Source organism: Rana temporaria, chromosome 4, assembly GCF_905171775.1.
Source record: "Rana temporaria chromosome 4, aRanTem1.1, whole genome shotgun sequence".
Classification (NCBI taxonomy): domain Eukaryota; kingdom Metazoa; phylum Chordata; class Amphibia; order Anura; family Ranidae; genus Rana; species Rana temporaria.
In genome coordinates this window covers 163,551,379-163,571,725 of record NC_053492.1, presented here as the reverse complement: position 1 = coordinate 163,571,725, position 20,347 = coordinate 163,551,379, and the positions used below count along the sequence as shown (strand labels likewise).

Sequence of the window (20,347 nt, the reverse complement as noted above, 5' to 3'; positions counted from 1 at the left end):
GAGCGATGATCACCCGGGATACCCCACACACCCACAAAAAAAAAAAATGCCAGGGCTTCCCAATGCATGCTCACGTCATAACCTAAACGCTCCCCCTCCGCTTTGATCTCGCTTCTTCTTCCAGCTTGTTTCCATGATGCTAGGGGGAGAAGAAGAAAAAGAAAAAAAGAGGGATCTAGACACAAACAGAGATGAGAAGAATAGAGAAAAGGGAAGATAATGAGGTGTAAGTAATCTGGGAAATGAGATTGTTAGATGTGTTGGGAAGCTCTCTACTCACAATAGGAAGGCGAGGGAGTCAGTGAAGCCTCTCACCCAGACAGGTGAAGACAGGGAGACACAAACGGTGTGAAGATCCCTGACTATGATCGACTCTCCCAATTATCTGCTGTCAGCGAGGGGGGGGGGGAAACTGGGGAAAGAAAAAGAGAAGGCAGCAAACGGGCAAAGCCATAGAAGAGGTTGAAAGAGAATAAATAGGAGGTAGACAATTGAAGCAGCGGTGTGAAGGTTGTTGGATTTGTGTCAAATTTCCAATGATCTGTTGCCTGTAGGAGGAGGAGGAGGAGAAGGATGGAGGGCTAAAGAAAAAAAAGGATAGAGAGGGGGGAAAGGAAAAAAAAAAGAGAGAGGGCGAGTGAGAAAGACCTCAGCAGGCAATGTTGGACAGAGAGGCTGCAGATTCCTCGCTGGCTCCATTGAGCATACTGAGTGGCAGATCTGCATGTTGAAGCAACCCATTGAAAACACAGAGCAGCTCACAGCACACTGCACATTGCACATTCCCAGCACGTCTCTAGCTCATTTTTTTTTCTTTTTTTTTTTGCCTCAGACTCAGTAGGAGCAGATAGCAAGAGAAAGACAGAGAGAGGGAGAGCCAGCAATCCTCAAACTCAGCCTTTATTCCCCCGGATGTGCTAAAAATTCACCTGCAAACTGGTAAGTAAATCAACCCCTCTTGTCTCTATTTACTTTTCTAGGGTGACCTGACATTAGATTGAAGTTGCAGATATGTATTTGCAAATGATGCTGCTGCTGAGGCTGCTGCAATCTAACCCTCTGCCTTTTTTTTCCTCCCTCCTGTCTTTATTTCAAGCGATCTATTTACTGGCATGCCAGAATCTGGACTGCTTAGCATCTATGTAATGTGTCAGGAAAGCTGCATTAGCATTTATTGTATTTCACTAGAGTGGATGCTTTGATTTTAAGTTTCATTGCCATCACTATGCTCTAAGCACACAGGAAATGCAGTAAGATGCAGGTGGCTTCATATCTACAGATTTCAATGTAGTTATTTGCAGCATCTAAGGATGTGGGGTAGGAGAGAGATTATTGCATGGATTTGATTTTTGTGCTAGAATAATAGAATTTGGTGATGGGATGACTTTATTTTGCGATGGCTTATTTTGGCACTTTGCTAATGTATAGGTATTTTCATCATTGAGATACATTCAGCGTCTGGTCTCTGTGCTGTTAAAGCTTTAGTCCCAGAGCAAGGGAGGCAGAGCATTTAAATCATGGATCATCCCAGACTAAGCTGCATTTTACTGTCAGTTTCCCCTCCGATTGGAAGATCATATGGACCAGCAGTGTGGCCAGATTAATTATCTCTACATTCTTTTATCTATTTATGGCCATTTAAAGTGCCCAATAGTCACTGCGATTAACTGCATGCTGGAATCTGCTAATGCATCACGAACGAGGAGCACACGGATATTTTACTGGAAATAGCAAGCAAGATTTTGACACCAACTCTTTGGGATAAAATGCATGCTTTGCAGTAATTCTCACTCTCATACATTATGACTGTATCTAGTATGTATGTACAAGCTTAGATCATTATCTGTGTTTTGGCACACTGATGCTATTTGTACTATTATTATAGCTCAGTATGACTCATAGGCAAAGGTAATTTTTTAGATACAAATTATTTCCATTATGACATAAGCTCACTTATTTACAATCTAGACACAATTCTTACCATTGTCTATGTGCACAGAGATGGTCTCATGGAGTGGCAATTATGTAATACAGTGCATTAAGCCAAATGGCATTGCATAATTGCAGATTTACACTTTGATAGACTAGATCTTGCAAACTAGTGTGCACTGATAATGAACAGACAATTCACTGTTCTCTTGCAATTGTTACTTTGCACTCAGCCTGTTTATATGTATAGTATAGATACATAATGACATCTGTGTTTCTTTCTTTTGTCTTCCAGCTTTTTTGTTTTTAATTAATCAGAAATGGAACCTTCTCCAGCAGAAACTCAGATAAATGGACGTATGTTGTGGATAATTCTTCTAAGCACAATTGCTCTTGCATGGACTACGCCAATTCCCTTGATTGAGGATTCAGAAGAAATAGACGAGCCTTGCTTTGATCCTTGTTACTGTGAAGTGAAGGAAAGCCTTTTCCACATTTATTGTGACAATAAAGGATTTACAAATATTAGTCAGATTTCCGAATCTTGGTCTCGACCATTTAAACTGTATCTTCAGAGAAATTCGATGAGAAAACTGTACACAAACAGCTTCCTTCATTTGAACAATGCTGTGTCGATTAATCTTGGGAACAATGCATTGCAGGACATTCAAGCTGGAGCTTTTAATGGGTTGAAAGTTCTGAAGAGGCTATACTTGCATGAAAACAAACTAGATATTTTTAGAAATGACACTTTTATGGGACTGGAAAGCTTGGAGTATCTACAAGCAGACTATAATGTAATTAAGAGGATTGAAAGTGGGGCCTTCAGAAATTTAAATAAACTGAGAGTACTAATTCTCAATGATAACCATATTCCTTTGCTTCCAACAAATCTATTTAAGTCGGTGTCTTTAACACACTTGGACTTGCGTGGAAACCGTTTAAAGATCCTTTCTTACAGAGGGATGTTAGATCACATAGGAAGAAGTATTATGGAGATACAGTTAGCTGAAAATCCTTGGAACTGTACCTGCGAGATTGTGCAGTTGAAAACGTGGCTCGAACGTATTCCTTATACTGTTCTGGTTGGGGATATTTTATGTGAAAGTCCCTTTCACTTTCATGGCAAGGATTTAAGGGATATAAAGCGAAGTAAACTGTGCCCCTTGTTGTCTGAAAGTGAGGTGGAAGCAAGCCTCGGGATTCCCCAGTTACCATCGAGCAAAGAAAATATGTGGCCTACTAAACCTTCCTCCATGTTATCATCTTTTCATGTTACTGCTTCTTCTGTGGAGTACAAGACATCAAATAAGCAACCCACCACCACCAGGCAACCTAGGCCTCCAAAGCCTCCACCGACACCCAGAGGCCTTTACCCAGGTCCAAACCAACCACCAATTGCTGGGTACCAGACTAGACCACCTATTCCAATCATCTGCCCAACTGGATGTTCATGCAGTTTGCATATCAATGATCTTGGATTGACTGTAAACTGTAAGGAGAAAGGGTTTCATAATATATCAGAACTTCTGCCTAGACCACTCAATGCTAAAAAACTTTACTTGAGTGGTAACTTAATACAGAAAATCTACCGGTCAGATTTTTGGAATTTTTCTTCACTGGATTTATTACACCTTGGAAACAACAGAATTTCTTATGTTCAGGAGGGAGCCTTTATTAATCTCCCAAATTTAAAAAGCTTGTATTTAAATGGAAATGACATTGAAAGGCTGACGCCTGGCATGTTCAGGGGTTTACAAAGTTTGAATTATTTATATTTTGAGTATAACATGATAAGGGAAATCCAGCCGGCTGCTTTCAGCCTGATGCCAAACCTGAAGTTGCTGTTTCTCAATGACAATCTGTTGAGAACACTCCCAACTGATGCTTTTGCAGGCACATCTCTAGCAAGGCTGAATCTCAGAAACAACCACTTTCTATACCTTCCTGTTGCAGGAGTCCTGGAGCACCTTAATGCCATTGTGCAGATTGACCTTAAACAGAATCCATGGGATTGCACCTGTGACATTGTCCCTCTAAAGCAGTGGATAGACACCACCAGCTCTGTCATTGTGGTTGGGGAAGTACTGTGCACAAGCCCTGAGAACCTGACCAACAAGGATCTAAAATCAATTGAAATGGAAATTTTGTGTCCAGAGATGCTACATGCTACTTCACCATCTTTGCCTGGAAAGATGGTGCCCACAAGCTCCTCAGTGTTTGAGCTTACCACATCTGGAGGTGCCATTCCATTATCTGTCCTCATTCTCAGTCTCCTAATCTTGTTTTTCTCAGCTGTTTTTGTGGCTGCTGGCCTCTTTGCTTTCGTGCTGAGAAGGCGCAAGAAACTGCCTTTCAGAAAGAGACAAGAGGTGGATTTGACGGGCATTCAAATGCAGTGTAGAATCTTTGAGGACAGACCAAACAATTCCCCAGAGAAAGCTCCTGGGCATGTCTATGATTACATTCCTCATCCTGTAACCCAGATGTGCAACAACCCCATTTACAAACCCAGAGAGGAAGAAATGGGGGAGGAATTTTCAGAAACAAAAGAAAACAACACAAATTATAGGACCTTAATAGAAAAAGAAAAAGAGTGGACCATGGCAGTGTCAAACTCCCAGCTAAACACTATAGTTACTGTTAATCAAAGTGGGGAAGTACCAAGTTTTCATGAAAATGGGGTCATCTTTCCTGGAGTAATTGACCGAGAACGGGCAGCGCCAACGGTGGGTTTTGTGGACTGCATTTATGGCACAGTACCCAAATTAAAGGAACTGCACGTCCACCCACCTGGCATGCAATATCCAGATTTACAGCAGGATGCCAGATTAAAAGAAACCTTACTTTTCTCAGCTGGGAAGGGGTTTTCAGACCAAACTCAAAGTGAATACCTCGAGTTGAGGGCCAAACTCCAAACCAAGCCGGATTACCTCGAAGTCCTGGAAAAAAACACATATAGATTCTAATATAGCATTATTTCATAGCGCCCAAAAAAACAAAACAAACGCATGATTCAAGATGATAATACCGTTGTGCTCCCCAAATTGTTTTGGAGGAAGGGCCATACTCTAATCGTAATTAATTGAAGTGCCTTCGCAGACTTTTGCCAGCAATGTTATCAATCATTATTTTTTATATAGGAATTTAAGAAACTTGACTGTGCCATGTAAGGTATGGGGATATTTGTACTGATCCTGATAAAAATTATTCCACGTGTCCTTTTTTGGCAGTAACTTAAACCTTTTCACTGGAGGGTATTGGGGGTGAGGGAGATAAGATGGCATTGTTGCTTCCTTATACAAAGAAACACCCATGGCACAGTTCCTGTATATTGATGCAGTTTGCTGCATGCCTGAAAAGGAAAAAAAAAAACTGCAGGGGGGGGTTAATGCTCGAATGTTCTCACCCAAAACACGAATGCTCATCTGTTTTCTTTTTACCAACAACGATTCAGCATCCAAACACCTGGATTCACTGCAAAGCATCATATTTCAATGGTTTTTAATGTATATTTGATTTATTTTCATTTTTTTTGCAAAACAGGAAGAATTGTACACAAGACAGCTAGGGATCAACATCTTTGTGAATTCATGAATCTGCCAGGATTTATTTTTTTATTTTTTGCAGCTCCTTGCAATTTATTTAGCAATGCTACTGGGTACGTATCACTAACAGCTTTGTAGGAAGCACTTTTAATGTCTTCTCCCCTCCTCCTCCTACTCCTTAGCCTACCCCATACACAAAGATTTTACAAAATGTGCATATATTTATTCTGTAATTTCAGTGAATATTAATTGTAAAGGTAATGTTTAATCAATGTATAGTGATTATGCGTCTGGTATAGCTTTCCTAATAAAATAATTTAAAACAATACATACATATACAGATATATACAGATAAAAAGCTTGATTTAGCTATGCCCAGCCTTATGTACATCAGCCAAAAAAAAAAAAAGAAAACTGAGTTACCATGCTAACTAACATTGATCACTATTTCATTGCACAGTGCTATGGTTAGAGGTAAAAACAGATGACACGCGCTTTGATATAGTTTTGCAATTCTTGGAATCAGTAGCACTTTAGAGCCTTTCGCAGATTCCTCAGTAGCAAAGGAATTAATAATGTAACAATCCTCTGGACAACACTGCATTCAATACTGTGAGAATTGGAAGTAAATTATTACTTAGAGGTAGAGCCATTTAATTTATTTGTCTAGCTTGAAAAATGAGAGGCCCGTTGTATCCCCTTTAGTCAATTATCTAGGGATCACTACAGTGTATTCCGACCCATTTGGGGATGAAAAGTTGCACAGCCTATCTGTATAAAATGTCTAATTGGTTATATATATATATATATCTTCAAACCATACACTCTATTAATTGCACACTGTATATCCTAATAGAGAGAGTCTATTTATAGAGAGATATATATGAAAAGGGCACTATCAGACCCTGAGTGAACCCAAAGAAAATCTAATTCAAAACTGGTTGATTGTTGAAGCTGCTAGCTTGTGGTTTAAATGAGGATGCATTCATAACATTGAACAGCAGGGGGAGCTTATAGTCTAAATATTGTATGTTAGGCACAGGCACCTGGTTCTTGGCTTTAGAGCTGTGTGTTATTTGTGTGCTGCAGCCGTTCCCGAAATGTGTTCTCCTCTGCTTCATTTCCTGACTAATTTAAATCCCTAATGAAATCATTACTGTACATTGAATGTAAACTGTCAGATGTCACTGATGCCTTACATGAACATAGGAATTTTAAAAGAGAATGTGAAAAAAAAAAACATAGCTTGTCAAGTTTTGGTTTTGCTGCATGATCATCTGTACAATTGATTTATTATTACAAGCTAATATTGTTCTGATTATCAGTGTCGTTTGTCTATATGCATGTAGATAGTTACACGTATCCATAGATTTATATATACTGTAGCTACCTCTGTGCATATATGAGCTAGAAAGTGCATTTTTTTGTTTGTTTTTTGCTCACAGCCCCCCATGTCTATTATAGTTTACAAAGTTCATCACCTTTATAGTAAAATAATTAAGGGCATATGGTAATGCAGAATATAGATCAATCACTAATTTGCACACGCATAAATGATAACCTTGAGCTGCAATTGATTTTAGCTGCTAAAAAAACAGGCAAGACCTATCACTATAGGGCAGCATGCTGCTGCTATTACAAAATTGGAATTCAGAGATGGACTACCAGTAGTACCCCTGCTGCATTAAACCACATTACCCCTTGAATTCACTCTTAAGCATCATGGGAGGAGTAGTTCTGTGACATCTCCCACTGTGTCCATCATCACTTGGCTTCACTAGTGAGTGTTATGGGAGTTTGTATTAATTGACAGCTGAAGTTCTGAAGGTTGCCCATCTACAGAATGTTGGTGTTCTGTTTAGATGACTTCCTTCCCCAATTATTGACATATTTATTTTAAATTCTCCAGTTAAACTCATTCTATTCAATCCAAAGGCTAGATTTTTCCATGTTTACCACCATATTTGTTTGCCATGTTCTTAAAAAAAAAAAAATCCCAAACCTGCTGTATATTGCATATGACTGCGTTCAACTCTACTATAAATAGACAGCATGCGCATATTTTGAAAATAAAATGTGCAAGGCGAAACACTCCTTATAAGAATAGAAGCCCATTAACTCCAGGCATGCATCACATCACCGTATTTCTTTTACAATAACACATTTGCGTGCAATCCCTAGTGTTACTGGTGCTGTATACATTTTAAACGGAGTGCTCATAATCCATAGCAAAGTATGATGCAAACATTATGTTTATATATTTTGTTAAAAAAAGCAAATATAACAAAAAACAAGATAAAACATGAAACAAAGAGAGAGAGGCAAGAAAGTCTTTGCTTCAACAAAAGGGACATTTTCCACCCCTGGATGGTGCGGAATTCTATTTATTCAGTGGAAATAAATTTATTCTTTGAGAATGGAAATTTTATATTAAAGGAGATACTTTTTGGCTTAAATTTTGTTTTATTTTCTTATGTAGGAAGCTCTTTCTTTGCATTTGTGGCTTTGGTGTGTGTGTGCGTGCACGTTGGGGGTGGAGGGGGGGGTTATAAGATGTATATTGTTTTCTTTTGCAAAGGGTTAATGTACAACATTTGTGAACAGTTCTGTGGCTGCCGAAGTGCACAGAGGAATGACCATCTAGTTTATTTCAACTATGAAGAGTTCACATTTTCTACTGATCGATATAAATGCACAAGCCTTATCTTTTTAACTGATGTGACTAGCACCAGTCATGATAAATGACAATGTTAGTGCTGAGTTATGGCATCTTATTGCACAAACGCTGACATGTAGAATAATATGTCAAAGCAGATATTTCCCAATACACTTGTTAAAAAGGTACCACCATTGATTTGATTTGAATTATATTATGTTTCCCATGATTCGTTTACCTAGTTACCTTCAGACGTTTGGTTGACCATAATGATCATGACAACTGATATGTGACCTTTCTTTCGCGAACAAATTCTACCTAATAGACGCCAGGCCACGTTCACATTTCAGCAAGCTCAATAACTTGCTTCTTACAATTTATGTCCTATTGTTTTTTTCTTTGCAGTGATATTTCGTGGCAATCTTCATAGATCACTAGAATGTGTTCTTCGTGTAATGAGAAGAATCAGTTAATAATCCACGTGACAAATTTAATATTGTAAGGCAGGATAGCAAAATAATCATGGTTGTAAATAAATGTACTCACTTGTCTTAGTCCAAAGTGCCTGTTCATATTTTTGAAAGATGGATGTAGAAATTGGTGCCATGGGGGAACTGTAGATACAGCTGTATTCACAAATTGCAGCTTTGTGCTTGGAATGCTGCAAAGTAACCCATATATTATTAATGATTGCGCTATTTCGGGTACCTTCACATCTTAACAGTGCTCTCTATGGCTGTGGACTATCATAAAACACAAGTTACACTGTTTTCTGTGGTCTTTCTGGTAATAAGGGGTGAAGATCAGCCACTGTTTTTTAGATTTATTAGCAAATGGATTTCTTGTATGTCAATCATTCCTTTTCCAATTTAACTATGTGAGGTTCAACAGTTTTCTCTGTCCTCCTCTCCGCACACACAATTGCATATCCTTAAGGCAGTGTTTCTCAACTCTAGTCCTCAAGGCGCCCCAACAGGTCAGGTTTTCAAGATTTCCTTTATTTTGCACAGGTGATTTGATCAGTTTCACTGCCTTAGTAATTACCACAGCCGTTTCATCTAAGGGAAATTCTGAAAACATGACCTGTTGGGGCGCCTTGCGAACTGAAGTTAAAAAACACTGCCGTAAGGGACCATTTACACTTACCTATGACCCCCTTCACACTAAAGTGCTTAGAGCTGGAAATAGCCTCTAAATAGCTCCTGAAAATCACCTCTCATTCATTTCAGTGTGTCTTTTCACACTGGGGCTGTGCGCTTGCCAATGCTGTATCCTGGCCTAGGCCAAAAAGGCCCAGGCCTAGGGCAGCACTTTGAAGGGGGCAGCACGGACAGTGTCCCCACCGGCTTGCGCTACACTGTTAGGCAAAAGGTTTAGCACCTCCAGAAATCGGACGCACTGCTTCCAGTATGTGGGCGGTTGGCATTCTGCAACTGTGGGGGGGCGTTGCTTCAAATTTTTTACCATCCCTGTTCCATTGCAGAGATTTCCCTTCACTTCCTGTCCCATAGCCAAACAGGAAGTGAGAGGAAATCTATGCAAATTAAGGCAATTCCTTGCCCCCCCCCCCCCCCCCCCAGGCCATCAGAACTAGTGTCCCCACTTGAAAATTTCAGGGTGGGTCTTAAACCACAAGGGGTGTGACCTTGACAGGAAGGGGTGGGTCATATTTAAATTAGGGGGTGAACGAGTTTAGTCAGGCCTAGGGCAGCACAAAACCTAAATACATCCCTGGCGCTTGCAGGACATTAGGAAAAGTCCAGCAAGCAGCATATTTGGGGTGGTTTGGCAGCACTGTATACAGCGGTCCCAAAATGCCCTGCCCTTTGAAATTAATAGGCAGCGCTTCCGAAGCGCCTGAAAAGCAATTTAGAAGCCCCGCAACACGGATCATTTTTAACCCCTTCTTTGGGGTTATAAAACACCCCACTAGTGTCAAAAAGCGTCACAAAAGTGCTAAAGCGTTGTTAAAACGAGGGGCATCTAAAGCTCCAAGCCCTACGCTCACATGTGAAAGGGGTCTACAACCCAAGCTGCTGCTGCCCACACAAAGTTTTTGGCTACAGATCTGTTCAGTAGGAGGGCGATGGGATGTACATCTTGTTGCAACATACAGCTTTTTTTTAACAGAACTGTATATCAAGTTCACAAAGTGACACTTCATTCATGTCACTGCAAAGCAGCGTGATGCGTTGCACTTGCTGTGCGATGACATGCAGGACCAGGCAGAGTGGTGCAATATTATGCAAACATGTTGTATAATATAGTTATGTTCTAGAACGTGGTGTAACACTATATTCTGGTCTGAACATGACACACAGAAAGCTATTGTCTTCTGTTTGCCATTGCTTAACCATCATTTTTCCATGAGGTCAAATGTAAATGGTCCTCAAAAACTTTAGAAGCAGTTTTGCTGTCTGTGTCTTGTTAGAAAGAATTCTCTTCCCTACTTGTCTCAGGGTTGTCAAAGAGTATTGACAATGTTTATTAGGACGATTTAAGAGGATGAATCTCCTCCATTTGGGACACAGTCAGCAAAATAATCCCTGACAGTGGTCCACACATTATCCAAAATTATTTATTTTATTTTTATTTTTATTTTTTACACTGTCCCTTAATTATTTTTTTTTATTATTATCACTTTTATTCCTATTAAAAGGAATGTGAATATCCTTTGTAATAGAAATAAGGATGACAGATTCTCTTTATGAAAAGATCTGGGGTCAAAAAGACCCCAAATCTCTTCTTTACCTTTAAATGCAAAAGTTCAGAAAACATTTTTTTTTAATTGTTTGTGTTAAAAAAAAATATTGTTTACTTCCACCCTGGACTTGAAGTGACGTCATGAAGTTGCTCTGGTCCTCCATGGCCATAGAGGGGATCAACACGAATCTACACTTTGATCACCTGTGTGACCAGCCAGCAGCACTGTCAGATAGTTTCTCAGGCAAGCCAGGAAAACAGGAATGAATGAATGAAAAACTTATATAGCGCGGCACATGCGAACCAAATCGCCTCTGGGCGCTTGTTGTTCCTGTCTCCTTTGATATCAAAAGAGATAAGTCTTGATCTTTCTCCTGAACGCTAAGTGATTTTCCTCCAACCGAATGCTGGTTGGTAAAGCGTTCCATAGTCTGGGACCCTGGACCGCGAATCTTCTTTCTCCTTTGGACTTGTAATTGGCTTTTAGTATTTGGAGCAAATTTTGGTTGGTGGATCGCAGAACGCGATTGGAGTTGTGAGCTTTTATTTTTTCGCATAGATAATGGGGAGCATTCCCATGGATACATCTATGCGTTAGACAGAGTGCTTTAAAAATAATTCTGTCTTTAATTGGCAACCAATGAAGGGCTCTCAGTGAAGGTGAGAATGATTCCCAGGGTTTTTTCCCAGTCACTAGTCTGGCGGCCGTATTTTGAACGACTTGCAGACGAGTGATTTGGTACTTTGGGAGTCCGAGGTAAAGGGCATTTGCATAATCCAATCTGGAGTTTACAATTGCTCCCACCACGGCCGCTATGTCTTCTTTCGGAATGAAAGGAGCGAGTAAGCCCGAGAAAGACTGGCGAGTGGCAGGAGTAGGGATGTCCCCTCCTGCCGCTTCTGAAAGCATTCCAGTGGCATATGAGTCACTGGGAATGCTTTCAAGAGAAAGCCAGCCGGCGTCTGAAAAAAAAAAAACAATGATATCAGCCATAATCCCAGTAAACCACTTGCAAACCACAACATATATATATATATATATATATATATATATATATATATATATATATATATATATATATACACATACAGTATATATTCAATTTAATGTAATGTCGATGTCTGTTTACTATTTTAAATAATATGGTTTCCCTTAGATATATTGTAAGATCCAATCAAAACACAGTTTTCAATTGTGTTTGGAGTGGGGAAGGTGTAAAAGCTTTGTTGGGTTTTTACTACTACCTGGGGGGTCTGTCTTTTGGCCTTGTTCACACTGGCATAGACAAACCTGTATGCATTTATAGGACATATAAAATGTAAATGTATGTAACTCCCCACTCCAAACACAATTGAAAAACTGTGTTTTGGTGGATCTTACAATATATCTAAGGGAAACCATATTATTTAAAGTGGAGTTCCACCCATAAATATAACATTACATCAGTAGTTTTAAAAAAATGTCATTAGTCCTTTACGAAAACATTTTTTTTTTTAGATGCCTTCAAAGTGTTGTTGCTAGGCAGAATAGTTAATCTTCCCACTTCCTGCACCTAGGTGCTTAATGCTTCCTAACCTACACCGCACAGACTCCTGGGAATGTAGTGGGTGTAACTTTCAAGGAGTCTGTGCACTCCCCAGTCTCAAAGAATCATGTGACTTGGACAGCACAGGTGCTGAAACCTGATCTGACACTGCTTGTGCAGCACTGAGCATGTTCGAGATCTGCAAGGCTGAAATCCAGGAAGTCATACAGTCTGGCTTCATGATGCCCACACTTAAGATGGCCCCAGTCAATTTCTATTTTATAAAGTGTCTAAATGCTGTAACAACCTAACAAAACGGACCTTAGTTTACAGGCCAACTTCACTAGAATACATTAGGCTTGTGTATTACAGGGGTATTTATATTTAAAAAGTGAAATTGTGGCCGGAACTCCGCTTTAAAATAGTAAACAGACATCGACATTACATTAAATTATATATATATATATATATATATATATATATATATATATATATATATATATATATATATATATATATATATTATCACTGTGTTTAGGTGCATTCAGTTTTTCTGCTTTTAGAGAAAGTGGAATTCTGTGCATCCAGGGGCAGATTTTATACTTTGAACATGTCAAAACACATGTAAATATGAGTAAACTCAGGTAAACTCAGGTAAAGGCAAATACATCCAAATGTGGGAAAACACAAACTGGGACTCATAATTGAAATCAAATAAATGTAGGAGTGCCAGTGTGAATTTCGCCTTAGAGAGATTTACCCTTACGTCCGTTCAGGTGACAATGACATGAGCAGACAGGAAGTGAGACAAAACCTGTAACAGGGACACAAACAGCAATAAACGCTAACAGGGGTTTTAGCCTTCTGGTACTCTAGCACAACAAAACATTTTTCATTTTTGTTGCTGTTGCAGTTTTTCCCTTACTTCTGGCTTGGTGAAGGTGCTGTCACAGGACAGAAAGGAAGAGGACATCTATCCAACAGAGCTAGACGTGTCTCTGGTTTTGCAGTTCATCCTTTTGCTTTTTGTAGTTCATTCAGTTTTGTTTGACTGTTAATATTCTGTTGTCATTTAGATAAATATTGAACAGGGACATTTAGATTGCAAAAAATAGGTTTTAGGCAATTTATTTCTGATATCCACTACACACCATGTTTACATCACATGATAATGACATTCATAATTTGCAGGCTGTGGCGTGAAGCTAGCCATGTTCCACTCTTCTCCATGATCGGAGGAGAGGCCTGTCACAGAACTTTGACAGGTCACATTACCTATCTTTCCTTCAGGCTTTTTTATCAATCATTAGAATGAATGCTGCTCCACTTACTTCATATTTCAAAGCATGCTAAGTGTAATGCAGATTTGTAAAACACAGTATTGTTCTTTATAAATGTTTTTTTTTTTTTTTTTAACACAGCAGTATGACTGCAGTAAGATCATACCACTGCTTTAAAATAGAGGCCTTAGATATTATGTATAATAGTAAGTAAAGATACATTGGGTTGACAGCAAAATGCCACTAAAGGTAATGACAACTTTTCAGAAAACCAGGAGCAGGAATGGCATTCATTAACCACTTGACCTCCGGAAGGTTTACTCCCCTTAATGACCAGGCCGTTTTTAGCGATACAGCACTACATTACTTTAACTGACAATTGAGCGGTAGTGCAACGATGTAGCCAAATAAAATGTATGTCCTTTTTCCTATAAATAAAAAAGAGACATTAAAAAAAAAAGTACATTCTGCTATAAAACCTTTCCAATAAAAAAAATTGGGAAACAAACAAATTTCTTCATAAATTTAGACCAATATGTATTCTGCTACATATTTTTGGTAGAAAAAAATACCAATAAGCGTATATTGGTTGGTTTGCGCATAAGTTATAGAGTCTAAAAACTATGGGATATTTGTATTTATTTATTTTTAGTAGTAATGGCGGCGATCAGCAACTTATAGCGGGACTGCGATATTGCGACGGACATTTGGACACTAACTGACACTTTCTGGGGACCAGTAACACTAATACAGTGATCTGTGCTAAAAGATATGCACGGTCACTGTACTAATGACACTGGCTGGGAAGGGGTTAATCGGGGGTGATTAAAGTGTTAACTGTGTGCCTAGCCAGTGTTTTACTACACTACCAGCTTTTACTAGGAGTAGAGATGAAATGTATTACCTGCTTTGCAGGGACACAAATGTAATCTCTTCCCTCCTGTCAGAATGGCAAATGGCGCCTGTGGTACCCGCTGATCGGCTCCAACTGTGCGTATATATATATATATATATATATGTGATTCTGGTGCAGAGGTGCCACCCTGTCGCAGTAAAACTTTTATAGGCCGTATCTTAAGTTGTTTTTGTTGACTTTTGCCATTTAAGAAATAATAGAAGTTATGCTTTTTGAAAACTCAGAAGTGTTAGAGCTTACTGTTTCACAAGAGCTACATTGTTGCAGATTGCTCAATAAAGCAGTAATGTTTTAAGCCATTCAAGTTGGATAGTCTGGTCAATGCTAGGTGACATTTAACTGCAAATCCACTTCTGCTTTTTCGAAAACATATATGTGATGTTTATATTTAGCCTTGAAGACTTCTGATTAAAATGGGCCATTCCAGGGGCCCTCCTTCTTTATGATTTGGTGCTGCCTCTGGCCCACAAGTCTTATGGGAATGTCTGTTTGCTAATAACATTTGTTGATTAGCACAATAAGCATGGCCTATCAATACACCAAGAGTTGGATGGCTATGCAATACAAGAATGCTAGCCTATGTGCACATCTGTAAAAAAAATTGCAATTGTACCATTTCCTTATCAATACATATTCCTTAGGGACATCATTACATGGGATTCGGCCTTCCGGTCTTTGGAAATACCCAATAATGTCTACAATTTGTTGTTTAACTTGATAAGCCTGGCTCGTCAATACACAAAGGGGTTGATTTTCTAAAAGAAAATAGACTGTTCACTTTGCAAGGGAATTTTCCCCAGGAGCTTAGTGAATTGGGCGACTTCCATCATCCAACCATTTACCAGCAAAAATGCTGTTTTTTTTTTTCTTGCACAAGATTGAGTAATCTTTGAAAAGTGAAGCTTCACCACATTCACCAAGTTCTGGGGTGAGTTCCCTTGCCAACTGCAACTTGCCTTGCTAAGTGGAAAGCTTACTTTAGTAAATCAACCCCAAAGACTCAAATGCCTATACAATACAAAATTGCTAGTTTATGCACATATCTGTAAAAATAAGAATTGCTTGGCAGTACTACTAATTGCAAATATACATCTAAGGAGCATAACTGAAAGTAAATTAACAGTTAGATTGAGAATAAAGCCCACTGATTAAACTATAAGCATTGAAAGAATTTTAGTCAAATTTAGTGCAGATTTCTAAATTGTAACTAAACCTTCCTATCCTTACAGCCAAGGAAGCAGCCATCTTAGACTCTGTTTGATCTGAAATTGCCATGATGCTACACTTGTGATTAGTTGTGACATCAGCCATTTGATGGTTTGACAGTTTGGCTAAGAGTGAAAAGCAAATATGACAGTTATCATTTATGGCATGCCTTGTATGTAACTGTTTCGGGATTCAGTAAAATCAATGGGTTAGTTCTACTTTAACTGCTTTTGTGCTGAAGAATTTTATGTAATTCTTACCATTGTCTTTCTCATTTTGATTGCTAAGTGAGAATCTGCCTTTAATTACACCTGAGCAGTCTCAGTGTTGTAATAGGAAAAGAGCAGCTTTCTACAAATGGTCTTAGAAAGTAATGCCTCATACACACGATCATTTTTTCTGACAGGAAAAGTGCGATGTGAGGTTTTTGTCAGGAAAACCGACCTTGTGTATGCTCCATCACACTTTCTCTGTCAGTTTTCCTGCCAAGAAAAGATTTAGAGCAGGATCTCAATTTTCGTAACAGGAAAAAATCCTATTGCTAATCGCGTTCGTCTGTATGCAATTACAACGCGCAAAAAAACGCCCATGCTCAGAATCAAGTAGAAGAGACAAACTGCCTATTGAATTTCATTGATCTCGGCTCGTTGTACATGTTGTACATCACCGCGTTTATGATGTTTGAAATTTCAGCCAAGATTTGAGTGACCGTGTGTATGCAAGACAAATTTCAGCCGTTTGCTGCTGAAATACGCGGTTTTCTTGTCGGAAATCGCTATTGTGTGTACGAGGCATCAATCACCAAAACAAAACCAATACTGCATAAAATGGCTGAAACTTGATTCTGTGTTGTGTGCAGCAATCACATAAGCCAACAATTTGATCTATAAGTACATTCTGTACACTGTTTGTCCCCAGGTTGCCATATCGAGAGAAACCTCAATATCACATTTTTGAAATGGGTCAGTTCAGTCAAAACCAATATTTATTTCTCAATATCATCATTTTGAATCAGTTTCTATTGTATTTGTCTCTTTAGGACTTTGGTGGATAGATCTTTGAGTTTCCATATTTATCCTTTTGCCTTGGTCCGAATTATTCACTTGCATTTTTATCATGACTAATAGAGATTTTGCAGCAGGATAATTGAGACACCATCAGAATTAAGATTATGTGGATGGGTAGGGTTTGGTTGGGCTCTTCAGGGAAGAAATCTACAAAAGGTGGAAAGAGCCAATGAGTTTTTTCACAAACCAACATGTAAAATAATAAAAAAAAAATATTTGAGAGATTATGCTTTTTTGTTTTTTTTGCGTATATATTGGCACTACATTGCAAAAGACCAAGCTGTTTCTACGGTTCACCCATGGCAACAAACTCAATGTGAAATTTAACTTTTTGTACAAAGGGCTCTTGGTTAGCCTACACAGGTATGAGTGAGTGAGAAGTGTGATACATGCTATTTACAAATGTAATTATTTCATTGGCCTGACTTACAGCATGTAATCATGGAGTTGGGCCTTATAATGTGTGTATAGCAAATACTTTTTTAAGCTTTAAATAGAATAGGTTTAGAACCCCTGCCAGGTATGATTTCTGTTTGCATCTAGATGTATTCTTCCTCTCTATTTGTCCCCGAGACCACTGACTCCATGATGGGACATTTAAATTAGTGACAACTGCCTAAAAGTAAATCTCTCTTCACTTTGTAGAGATTTCTTTTTACTTATTGTTTAAACTCTGATACATAAAGTGAAGAGAAATCCCCATTTGGGGCAAATACAGAAATGATGAATCCCAAATAAAAAATGGCTATGCATACACTTTATAGAATTCCGAAACTCTATTAAGCTACTTTCACACTGGCGATCATTTTAGCAGTGCTTTACTGTCATTTTAGCTGCGCTTTTCGTCCGCTAGCGTTGTGCTTTTAACCCCTGCTAGTGGCCGAAGAAAGGGTTAAAACCGCTCGTGATGCAGCACTTCCGAAGTGCTTTTCAGGCACTTCGGAAGCACTGCCCATGCATTCCAATGGGCAGGGGCAGTTTAGAAAAACTGTATACAGAAATGTTTCCTGTCCCACAAGCGCACAGCCCCAGTGTGAAAGCACTCAGGCTTTTACACTGGGGTGGCATGGGAGGCTGTTTTCAGATGCTTTACAGGCGTTTTTAAAATGCCTGAAACACGCCTTCAGTGTGAAAGTAGCCTGAGGCCCCGTACACACGACCAGTTTCCTCGGCAGAATTCAGCTTCCGACCAAGTTTCTGGCTGAATTCTGCCGAGAAACTCAGCCGTGTGTACACTTTCGGCCGAGGAAGCCGACGAGGACCTCGGCGAGGAAATAGAGAACATGTTCTCTATTTCCTCGTTGTTCTATGGTAGAACTCGGCCCGCCGAGGTCCTCGGCGGCTCCAGGACTGAACTGGCTGAGGAACTCGATGTGTTTGGCACGTCGAGTTCCTCGGCCGTGTGTACGGGGCCTTAGAGTATATGTACATGGGCTCCAGACTCAGAAATCAAATGCAGCCATAAGAAAGCTTGCTTTTAGATGCTTTCAGGGAATATTGGATTGCTTTTTAAATTAACTCACATTGCTTTTGTCATGCATTCACCAGGCATACACATTGCTTTCCAAGTGGTTTGTAGAGAGGTATAAAAAATGATTTAAATGCAGTGAAAGAGGACATGATACATTTACAAAGATGTAAGGCAAAGCATGATAAAAGCAACCATAAATGCAAGATAACAAACAATACTCCATACTATCCAAACATGCCATTCTACATCCATGACAAATGCTTCAGAAAAGCACATTGGTCACAAAATACAAAAGCCTATGTACACAACACAAGACATTAAAAAGCTAACCATTATATTTCTATATGAGGTTTTTTTCATATGCCTTTGAGTTTAAGTATACCAAGTTAAATGTTTACATTTATCCCATTTATGTTAGTGGGATTTCAATGCACTATGCAGTTCCTGTACCTTTACTTGGGCAAAGCAAAATATTTAATTGCATATTTTTTTCCATTGTTATCATATTGCCTTACAAGCTGTGTCTCATCACTTGTCTGTCAACGTCATTGTGAAGACCTAATTTGGTGTTTGTAACATATTATTTGTATATTCCAGATTTGTCTCTGAATATGAATTAGCAATGCATTTGTAAATTGCATTTCAGAGAAAGTACTTGGGTATTTTCTTGACAACTATAAATACTGCTCTAATTATTCCCTACTGTGTCTGATATGAACTGAGCAACTTTACAGTTTTCATAAATATTTGGTCACATGCCTCTTAATGAACTTGTCATAATTGTCTCAACGAATCCTTATCTGCATTGAGGTTTTGTTACTGGTACAGCGTGTAAAATATTTACACAATGATTGAGTAATGGCACATCCGGGAAGAGCATTTAAAACACTCAAATAAATATTGAAACAATTGACTTTGGGTTCACATTAGTTCAACATCCTTTGGAAAAGTGCACCGTTTAATGTGGTTTTGATTTTTGGTTTGCCAGGAAACATTTGTACCGGTACGTGTTTCTAATGGATAACAAAGGAAAGAGTAAACATTTTACCTGTTTTTCAAGAGTGAAAAAGCTAGTGGTCGGCATTCAATTATTATTGGGATGATAAACATTGCTTTCCCTTTATGCACATATCCATTTATTGGCAATGGTTTTTAAGGCTTAAAGTTTGAATGGTCTTGAAGTTCGATATTTTAATTTAGTAAACAGAAAAGGATTTCCAAAATTTGTGATGGTGAGGATTTTGCCCGTGCTAGCTGATGATATAGCTTATTAAGTGAGGTTTAACAGGCAGATTAAAGTCTGGTTTAAAAAAAAAAAAAAAAAATTATTTATTTAAGTATGTATTCTTAATTTATAAACAATCTCAGTGTCCTTCAGTCTCCAAATTCTTTTTTTTTATTTTTGCTGATGTGATCTCACTTACTGTTAGCGAATGTCTATATTCATACTCTGTGACCCCACTATATGTAGAAATGTACATCTCTTGCTCACTCCTGATTTGAACTATAGAATATATAGTGTGCATTGGGACCTGGAGACCTCACGTACAACAAGATACAAGATACAAGATAGTGATAAAATAGAATGGGTCCAGAGAGGCGCACTTGCTCACTTGTGAAATGGACTAGGAACTATTGGATCTGTACTGTGCATAGAGCAGTGCACATGACCCCAACTAACGTGTACTGCTCGTTACAAACAAACATAAGTCAATTGGAAAAGGAGCTCATGGAAGATGTCACTAGGAGGCAGAAAAACACACACGAAAAAAAACTCAATTGATAAAAAAATAGATTACAGTGCCATTGAATAGTGGATAGTTAATATATTTTTTTTTGGAGAATAAGGGTATGGTTTAGTGTCACTTTCAGAAGCCACTTATAAACATAATTTCAATATTTAGGCATAATGTGAATGGTAAAATATATTTTTGTTTGAAATATCTTTCATTCATAATGCACAGGTTGGCTGCCTGAATGCCAATGTCGATGCCAATGGCGAAGGGGGGACCTGCAAGACACACATAATGTTAAATTTTTGCCAG

General features: G+C 38.7%; 1 protein-coding gene across 1 annotated transcript; it reads left to right on the top strand.

The window, feature by feature from the left end:
• The first annotated feature begins 857 nt into the window (after positions 1-857).
• Positions 858-7,933, top strand: SLITRK3 (SLIT and NTRK like family member 3). Its single transcript, XM_040349298.1, has 2 exons — positions 858-939; positions 2,225-7,933. The coding sequence occupies exon 2, from the start codon at positions 2,250-2,252 to the stop codon at positions 4,896-4,898; it is 2,649 nt and encodes an 882-aa protein (XP_040205232.1). The 5' UTR covers positions 858-939; positions 2,225-2,249; the 3' UTR covers positions 4,899-7,933.
• The last annotated feature ends 12,414 nt before the right edge of the window (positions 7,934-20,347 follow it).

Bases quoted from the DNA above. Each gene is read 5' to 3' on its own strand.
- SLITRK3 (XM_040349298.1), top strand. From the start codon at position 2,250: ATGGAACCTTCTCCAGCAGAAACTCAGATAAATGGACGTATGTTGTGG.